Here is a 9,447-nt window from a genome sequence, read left to right as displayed (position 1 = left end):
TTTCTAAACGCTTCGGTTTCTAGACTCTCTCCCACCTGGGTGAGTAGAATAAAGAGGTTAAACGAATTTGGTTGTCTGACTATTCTGTTCATAGGGCACGAACTACAACACCCTCCACTAATTCCCCATTTACTGGTGCCCTCCCCTAATTCCCCATTTACTGGTGCCCTCCCCTAATTCCCCATTTACTGGTGCCCTCCCCTAATTCCCCATTGTGCGGAAACAGGCCCTTCTGCCCACCAAGTCCACGCTGACCAGTTTTTATAAATTACCCTGGTGTTTAGGGAATAGATAAGAAAGTGGGATAACCTAGTTAACGTGTTAACTAACCTACAAACCCGTATGTCTTTGGGATGTGGGAGGAAACCAGAGCACCTGGACAAAGCTCATGCGGTCATGGGGAGAACGTGCAAGCTTCACAGACAGCACCTGAGGTCAGGATAGTCCCTGAGTCCATGAGGCAGCAGCTCCACCTGCTGCCTGTCCGGCTGAGTTACTCCAGCATTTTGTGTCTAGCTTCGGGGTAAATCAGATAGACTGCAGTTCTGCAGTCTACATTTCCTTCCTGCACATTTTTCTAGCCATTGGCTGAGAGGGGAGAAGCAGAGACTCACAACAGGAAGCAGAAGTCACGGCCGTTGTTGCAAGCAGCGAAGTGTGCGAAATATACTGGAGGAGTGGCAGCACTTCTGGAGCAATCGAAGGAGTGGGAGGCCAGTGTTGGAGCAAGCAGAGGCCAGTGGCGTGGTAAGGCCCTCGTTTGTTTCAACATCCTGTCTTTATAGATGGTCGAAATGTGAGGGTGGGAGGGAGTGTGGGTGCTGAGCAACAGATGCTGTCTGTTGGCTGCTGTCACCATGCTGCTGGGGAACATGGAAGATGTCATCTTGTTGAGAGACAGAGAGAGACAAGACAGAGAGACAAAGACAGCGACACAGAAAGAGAGAGAGTGAAAGAGTGAGAGACAGACAGAAAAACAGACAAACAGAGACAGAGTGAGAGAAAGTGAGACAGTGAGACAGACAGACAGAGAGACAGACAGACACAGAGAGATAGACAGAGAGAGGAAAGGGAAAGATGTATAATTGAGTGCAAAAGGCAGACTGTTTCAGTGTGTGATAAAGTGGAAAGCAGAGGAATCATTGGGAATGTCAGTCTATGGAGCAGGAGAGAGAAAGAGAGAGTACAAGGAGGTAGATTGAATGAAGGTGTTGTGCAAAGGCAGTGTGAGTGGGATGGGTATGCTCTGTAGTATTAACACTGGTCTGTATTGTTGGCCTCTCTGTATTGTGGTTCTGTAGGGATACACTAGCACAATGTTTCAGTGAATGATGTAATTCAGAAGTTGGGTCTGTGATCTGGAGAATGTGTTCCCATCATACCACGGTGGTGAGGAGTTTAAAGTTAGTTCATTAAATCTGTGCAATTAAAGGCCTGTGTCTGTTGCTGTGACATTGGGAAATGTCTAAACCCATGACTTCAGCTTTGGGGAAGAGCATCTGTTGACTTCACCTGCTCTGGTCTTTATATGACTCCAGGCCCCCAGTAAAGTAGCTGACCCTTATCTGCACTGAAATGGCCCAGGGAAACACACAGTTCAAAAGTGGTTGGGGCCAGGAAATAAATGCTGGTTCACTTCACTTGCACCTCCTCCAACCTCATCTACTGTATCCACTGTTCAAGGTGTGGACTCTTATACATCAGCGAGACCAAACGTAGACTCGGCGATCGTTTCGCTGAACACCTTCGCTCAGTCCGCCTGGACCTACCTGATCTCTCGGATGCCAAACACTTTAATTCCCCTTTCCATTCCCACACTGACATTTCTGTCCTGGGCCTCCTGCACTGTCAAAGTGAGACTAAACGCAAATTGGAGGAACAGCATCTCATATTTCGCTTGGACAGCTTACAACCTAGTGGTATGAATATTGATTTCATGAATTGTTTCCATGTCCCATCTACATTAGTAGGAAATAAAAACCGCAGATGCTGGTTTAAATCGACGGTAGACACAAAATGCTGGAGTAACTCAGCGGGTTGCTGCCCGACCCGCTGAATTACTCCAGCATTTTGTGTCCCATCTACATTAGTTCCACTTGCCTGTTTGGCCCATATCCCTCCAACCCTGTCCTATCCATGTACCTGTCCAACTGTCTCTTAAATAATGGGATAGTCCCTGCCTCAACTACCTCCTCTGGCAGCTTGTTCCATACACCCACCACCCTTTGTGTGAAAAACATACCCCTCAGATTCCTATTAAATCTTTTCCCCTTCATGTTAAACCTATGTCTTCTGGTCCTCAATTCCCTTGCTCTTGGCAAGAGACTGTGTATCTACCTGATCTGTTCATCCCATGATTTTGTACACCTCTATAAGATCACACTTCATCCTCCTGCGCTCCAAGCAATAGAGCCCCAGCCTACTCAATCTCTCCATATAGCAGACCCTGGTATCCTGACAACATACTCATAAATCTTCTCTGTAGCCTTTCCAGGTTGTTGACATCTTTCCTACAACATTGTGCCCAGAACCGGACACAAACTCTAAATGTGGTCCCATCAACGTCTTTCAAACTACAACAAGACCTCCCAACTTCTATACTCAATACTCTGACTGATGAAGGCCAATGTGGCAAAAGCTTTTTTGACCACCCTATCTACATGCGACTCCACCTTCAAAGAACCATGCACCTGCACTCCTGGATCCCTCTGCTCAACAACACTCCCCGCAGCCCTACCATTGTCTGGTCATATACAAATTGTCTTTTCCCTGGGGTCTGTTCCTGCAATACCTGGCCCCCTGTGCTTTCCTGCAATGTCTGGCCCTCGGACCTACGCCATTTGGATCAGGTGCTGGTGTTGATTCCTCAGTACCTGTTGTATCCTATTCTGAACCTGTCCACGTATTCCTCTCCTGATGTGTTTTACAATAGGCAATAGAGAATAGGTGCAGGAGTCGGCCATCCGGCCCTTCGAGCCAGCACCGCCATTCAATGTGATCATGGGTGATCATTCACAATCAGTACCCCGTTCCTGCCCTCTCCCCATACCCCCTGACTCCACATCATTAAGAACTCTATCTAACTCTCTCCCGAAAGCATCCAGAGAATTGGCCTCCACTGCCTTCTGAGGCAGCCCAGTATCTGGTGTATTTGGTGCACTGAGCTGAAGTCCCCACAGTGATGAGTGAACAGTGATGGGCAGATTGCTGCCCTCAGTCTTATCAACTCCAAACATTTCATGTTCTTGTTATTTTCTTTAATTTATGTATCTAATTTCAAATGAAAACATGCACTTCAGCAGAAAAAAATAAAAATAAGCTGCAGAAAATGAGTTAAACAACATCTGATTTACAACAATGATTTAGCAAGTCCCCAAGCACCACATTGCTTCATGTTCCTTCTCCCCTCCCCCTGCCCCCTTCTTTCTCCACAATATCAGTGCATCCCTCCCCCTCCCACACTCCCCTCTTCTCCTTCACTCATCACATTCCCATCCCCTGCTCCCATTTCCCAAACATTAATCCTGCCTTCCTCTCCCACTCCTCAATGCCACCCACTCCAGTGTCTCATACATTTTCCCACTGTAATGTCCTCTCCTGTCCCCCCCCCCCCCCCCCCACCTCAGGCCCAACCTGTTTCATCCCCAGCATCCCCAGTGCATTTCCAAGTTTATATCCTGAAATGAGCGTTTGCAGTGCAGTAGCCTCGGATTGCCGAGTGAGTGAATGAGAGCGAGACTCCATTTGCCAACGTCAGCAGCAGCATGGCGATCTCTTGTGTGAATGTGGCGTGTGTGGCGGCCGGTCATCGCTGCACCTGTAACATACATGGGAAAGTCAGATGTTGTGTGTGGCAAGGTGCAGCACAGATGGTGATCTGTAGCGACAGGCAACTAAATAACAGACAGTCTGTCCTTAACCTCAGAGATGGACCCTCATGGACAGAGGGTCTGCACCTTTTCTAGGACCCTCGAGGATTGGTGGTCTGTGCATGTTGTATGAGATGGACCCTCATGGACAGGTGGTCTTTCATTAGTGGCTGAGGTCAACTCTAAGGGATACACAGTCTGAATACCAGTTGTGGGCTTAAGAGAGTTCCCATACTTGGGCTCAGGTTTCAGATACTGAGTACCCTGTTAGTTGTAGTTTAGTGATCCAGCATGGAAACAGGCCCTTCAGCCCACCGAGACCGACCCTGCACATTAACACCACCTGAGAGATAATTTTTTTACATTTACACCAAGCCAATTAACCTACAAACCTGTACATCTTTGGAGTTTGGGAGGAAACCGAAGATCTCGGAGAAAACCCACGCAAATCATGGGGAGAACGTACAAACTCCGTACAGACAGCACCCGTAGTCAGGATCAAACCCGTGTCTCTGGCGCTGTGAGACAGCATCTCTACAGCTGCGCCACCGTGCCACCCAACATTTTACATGAATACATTTGTTTGATTTCCTTGTTTGAGCCCAGCGTCATTGCCCCAAATACCCAACATTCCATGAATGTTTGCTGTACCAAGTCCCAGAGGACAGGAGTAAAGAGGAAAGGTTCAAAGTGCAGGAGGATGTGAAGGGTCCCAGACTGCATCATCTGTTGACTGGTGTGGTGAGGATTCCAGAGTAGAGAACACAGTGTGGTGAGGAATGGACGGTAAAAGTGTGGGGGTCACAAAGTATCTCTGTCCTTGGTCATTGTTACCTTGACAACCGTGACGAAGGTACTGTAGAGGAAACTGATAATGAACAGAATGGCGAAGGCAGCAACTGTAAGCACATTGTCATCTCCATCCAAGTCCCCCAGTTCCTCCTTTCCTTCCTCTCCCGTCAAGTCTGTGCCGGCTGCAAAACAAATGGGAAGGTGAGACAGTTAGTTTGCTCTGAGGATCAACAGATCAACACTGTCTGAATTAAATGATGACAACAGGAACACATGGCTGCCTCTAACATCTAGACCGTGTACTTTGTATAAAGTTGGATTTCCACAAATCAGGTGGATCATTTGTAACCCAGGGAGCACTGTACATAACTAAAAAATAATCCCTCCTCATCTAGTTAGTTAGTTTAGTTCATTGTCACGTACACTGAGGTACAGTGAAAAGCTTTTGTTGCGTGCGAACCAGTCAGCGGAAAGACAAAACACGTGTATAAATGAGTCATTTACTGTGTATACATACATGATAAGGGAATATCGTTTAGTGCAAGGTAAAGCCAGTAAAGTCCGATCAAAGATAGTCCGAGGGTCACCAATGAGGTAGATAGTAGTTCAGGACTGTTCTCTGGATGTGGTTGAATGATTCAGTTGCCTGATAACAGCTGGGAAGAAACTGTCCCTGAATGTGGAGGTGTGCATCATCTGAGGATAATCTATTCTGTTAGCTCCCATTAACTTTGTGAAAACATTGAACAGATCTTCCTTTAGCCTTCTAAATGACAACTTATTCAGCATCATTTCACTTTGTAATTTATCCTGGCGAGTCCAGGTCTGTTCAACCCTCCCTGTGAGCCAGTATCTCCTCTTTGGGTATGGTCCACACACATTGAGCTGAACACATTGCCACAGGCAAAGCTCATCACTGGCCCTTCTTTCTGTATCTTTCCACTTTCTGAATGAGTTGATCACATGCAACCTGCGCGAGATAACCACTTATGAAGTGTTTGCGCAGTAATCAACCAGAACCAGAACCATTCACAAAGATGATCACAAATCCTTCCCTGTCCATCAGTTTCCTCCCACACTCCAAAGTCATAGAGGTTTGTAGGTTAATTGGCTTCGTTAAAATTGTAAGTTGTCAATAGTTTATGTAGGATGGTGTTAGTGTGCAGAGATCGCTGGTCGGTGTGGACCCGATGAGCCGAAGGGCCTGTTTCTGCGCTGTATCTCTAAACTAAACTAAACAAACAGTGTGTTGGGTGTTGTGCAGAATGTTACAGTCACAACCCAGTTCACACTGTGAACCCTGGAACAGCAGTCTGCACGCGACACTGAGTAGCAGTAACTTTCTGGAGAGACATTCCCTTTCCTCAAGAATACCAACTGCTCAACTAACCACAACCTGGTCTTGTTACTATCGGCCCAATATGAAAGGCAGTGGAGGCCAATTCTCTGAATGCATTCAAGAGAGAGCAAGATAGAGCTCTTAAGGATAGCGGAGTCAGGGGGTATGGGGAGAAGGCAGGAACAGGGTACTGATTGAGAATGATCAGCCATGATCACATTGAATGGTGGTGTTGGCTCGAAGGGCCGAATGGCCTACTCCTGCACCTATTGTCTATAGTCTAAAAGAGGAGATAACCATAATTTGACAGAATGCAGGAGCTGGTGAGACACACAGATGCACAGGCACATTCAACCAGAGTAGGGGAATCAAGAACCATTGGACATGGGTTTAAGGTGAGGGGGGGGGACAGATTTAATGGTAATCTGAGGGGTAAATTTTTCACACAGAGGGCACTGGGTACATGGAGTGTGCTGCAGGAGGAGGTAGTTGAGGCAGAAACTATAACAATGTTAAAAAGTTATTTGGACAGGTACATGGATAGGACGAACAGTGAAAAAAGGCCTAGATAGAATGGATGTGGAGAGGGTGTTTCCACTTGTGCGAGAGTCTAAGACCATAGCCTCAGAACTAAAGGACGAACCTTTAGGAAGGAGATGAGGAGGAATTTCTTTAGTCAGAGGGTGGTGAATCTGTGGAATTCATTGCCACAGAAGGCTGTGGAGGCCAAGTCAGGAGATATTTTTAGAGCAGTGATTGATAGATTCTTGATCAGTGTGGGCGTCACGGGTTAAGGGGGGAAGGCAGCAGAATGGGGTTGGGAAGGAGAGATAGATCAGCCATGATTGAATGGCAGAGTAGACCTGATGGGCCAAATGGCCTAATTCTGCTCCTATCACTTATGAACTTGAGATGATTAGTGATTTGGGCCAAACATGGGCAGATGGGACGAGTGTAGATCGGGCACCTTGGTTGGCACAGGCAAGCTGAGCCGAAGGGCCTGTTACCGTGCTGTATAAATCTATGACTCCATGATCACTCCAATGCCAACATGATTGTACCGAGCTCCATCCACACAATGGACTTTCTGATGGACCTCTTTTCCAGTGTGAACAAACAATTGTACAAATACAAATACTCGACCCCACTCTTCAAATTTACAGAAGACAACTGGTTGGCTAAATGAGATGCCACACACAGGGGACCTACAACAATGAGTGGACTGACCCTGTGACACTAATTTTGAAGAACAGCAGGCTTGGTCTTCACTGGCCTGGCTGCCGAGGTGTTTTGGAAGAAGCTGAAGTTATGAAATCACACAAGTAAATTGCGTTGTGTCCTAGTCTTGGGCTCTTGGTTATCACACACACACACACACACACTGCAACACTGTCCTACAGTGCTAAACTTGCTGCGCCCTATTTTGCAAAAGATGTGATCATTCGAGTGAATCCCAGCATTTTACCTTGAAAGCTTTTCACTTTCCGGCTGATACTGGTGTTCGAGGGGGGATGAGACACTGTACAGCTGAAGACTGAGCCTTTCTTCCAATCCTCTGAACTCACAGTCAGGAAGTGGCTGGCACTGAAAGTCCCCCCCTGCTCCAGAGCAGTCGGTGTGGTGCTGGTGCTGGCGGAGATCGGGGCTCCGTCTTTCTCCCAAGTGACGTTAATGAGGTCCGGGTAGAAACCAGAGAGCACACACTCGAGGGGGGCTGCGTTGTCACGCTTGGTCTCTTGGTGAGCTGGAGGCAGCAGTCTGACCTTGGGACTTTTAGTCTCAACTGGAACAGAGGAGCAAAGTAGATGTTAAACTCCCTTGCTCATGGTAACTAATGTTGGCCATATCTTTGCTGATCTCTTGCCCACCTTTGGCACTTTCTGTCCGTGCGGACACTGGTGATGATGATGGAGATCGTTGGGCAGAGCACACGACCTCCACCCCACTGGTCCACTCCTCCACACTGGTCCGGAGTTTACTGATCACTCTGTCTTGGGTCCTTTCCCCTCTCTGTTGGTAGGTCACAGCCCCTGTAGTTCTCTCCCTTCCGCTCACTTGCCAGTAGATTTGGACTTGGCTCAGATCAGCACCCACTACCATGCACACCACAGTAGCGGTCTTGTTGATCCAAATCTCTTCAGTGGAGGGATTTTGGATAAAGACAGACAATTCTGCAGATGAGAAATAGAAAGCTTACAAACCGGACAAGGTCTGGTGTTGTCGTCGTTGATCAACTGGACTCTGACGACTTGCATTCATTTTCCAGACTCACTAGATTGACTTGTGCACAAGGAGAGCAGCACAGTCCCAGTTACCTACTGCTCTGAAATTCCACTCAACATTTATACAGAGTTTGACCCTTGAAATTATGCGCACACTCTAATTTCTTATAATCAAACACAATACATTCTCCACAACACTTATACAAATACAATAACACTAATACAAATAAAACTACATGCTATTCAATTCTTTATTGGTATTCAATTTTAGTGCACCATGCACCATAGAAAGCATTTTATCAGGATGCATCACAGCACGGTTTGGGAACAGCTCCATCCAAGAAATTGCAGCGAATTGTGGTTGCAGCCCAGCCCATCACACAAACAAACTGACTCCATTTATACCTCACGCTGCCTCGGCAAGGCCAGCAGCATAACCAAGGACGAGTCGCACCCTGGCCACTCCCTCTTATATCCTATCCCATCAGGCAAAAGATATAGAAGTGTGAAAACGCACACCTCCACATTCAGGGACAGTTTCTTCCCAGCTGTTATCAAGCAACTGAACCATCCCCTCACCAACTAGCCCTGAGCTACCATCTACCTCACTGGAGACGCTCGGACATTACCTTGCACAAAACGTTATTCTCTTTGTCATGTATCTGTATACTGTGGATGGCTTGATTGTAATCATATAGTCTTTCCGCTGAATGATTAGCACGCAACAAAGAGCATTTTCACTGTACCTCGGTCTACGTGACAATTAAACCAAACTAAACTAACCCAAACTAAACAGCCCTCGGCCCACTCAATGGGCAGTGCATCCCCCACCGTAGACTTTTACTCCTTCCACCATCGACACTTCACGCTGCCTCGGGGAAGCAGCCAACATCATCAAGGAACCCTCACATCCCAGTCATTCTCTCTTCTCCCCTCTCCAGTAGATACAGATGTTTGAAAGCACATACCAGCAGATTCAAGAACAGATTTACTTTAAGCACTGACAAGCAGATGTTTACTTGTACCATTGGAATAGAACAGTTACCAATGATGAGATAGATGTCTCTTTTATTTAACATCATCCGTGCACACCCACCCAGTGAGCAGCAGCACAGTGACTGTGAACAGAGACTCCTCAAATAACCATCCCCCAGGTTAGACACAGATATCATATGTGGCTCAGTGGTGAGCAATGTCACCTCATGAAAGCTGCTGTGCTTCTCCT

At 47.0% G+C, this 9,447-nt stretch overlaps 1 gene segment (V, D, J or C); it reads right to left on the bottom strand.

The window, feature by feature from the left end:
- Window positions 1-3,634: 3,634 nt before the first annotated feature.
- On the bottom strand, window positions 3,635-9,402 carry LOC144601073 (immunoglobulin heavy constant gamma 2-like). The segment is given in 4 exon segments: window positions 3,635-3,817; window positions 4,704-4,843; window positions 7,466-7,783; window positions 7,869-9,402. Coding segments are annotated over 4 exon segments (702 nt in total).
- Between the last annotated feature and the right edge of the window lie 45 nt (window positions 9,403-9,447).

This window comes from Rhinoraja longicauda, chromosome 16, assembly GCF_053455715.1.
Source record: "Rhinoraja longicauda isolate Sanriku21f chromosome 16, sRhiLon1.1, whole genome shotgun sequence".
Classification (NCBI taxonomy): Eukaryota; Metazoa; Chordata; class Chondrichthyes; order Rajiformes; family Arhynchobatidae; genus Rhinoraja; species Rhinoraja longicauda.
This window is presented reverse-complemented; position numbering and strand designations above follow the sequence as displayed.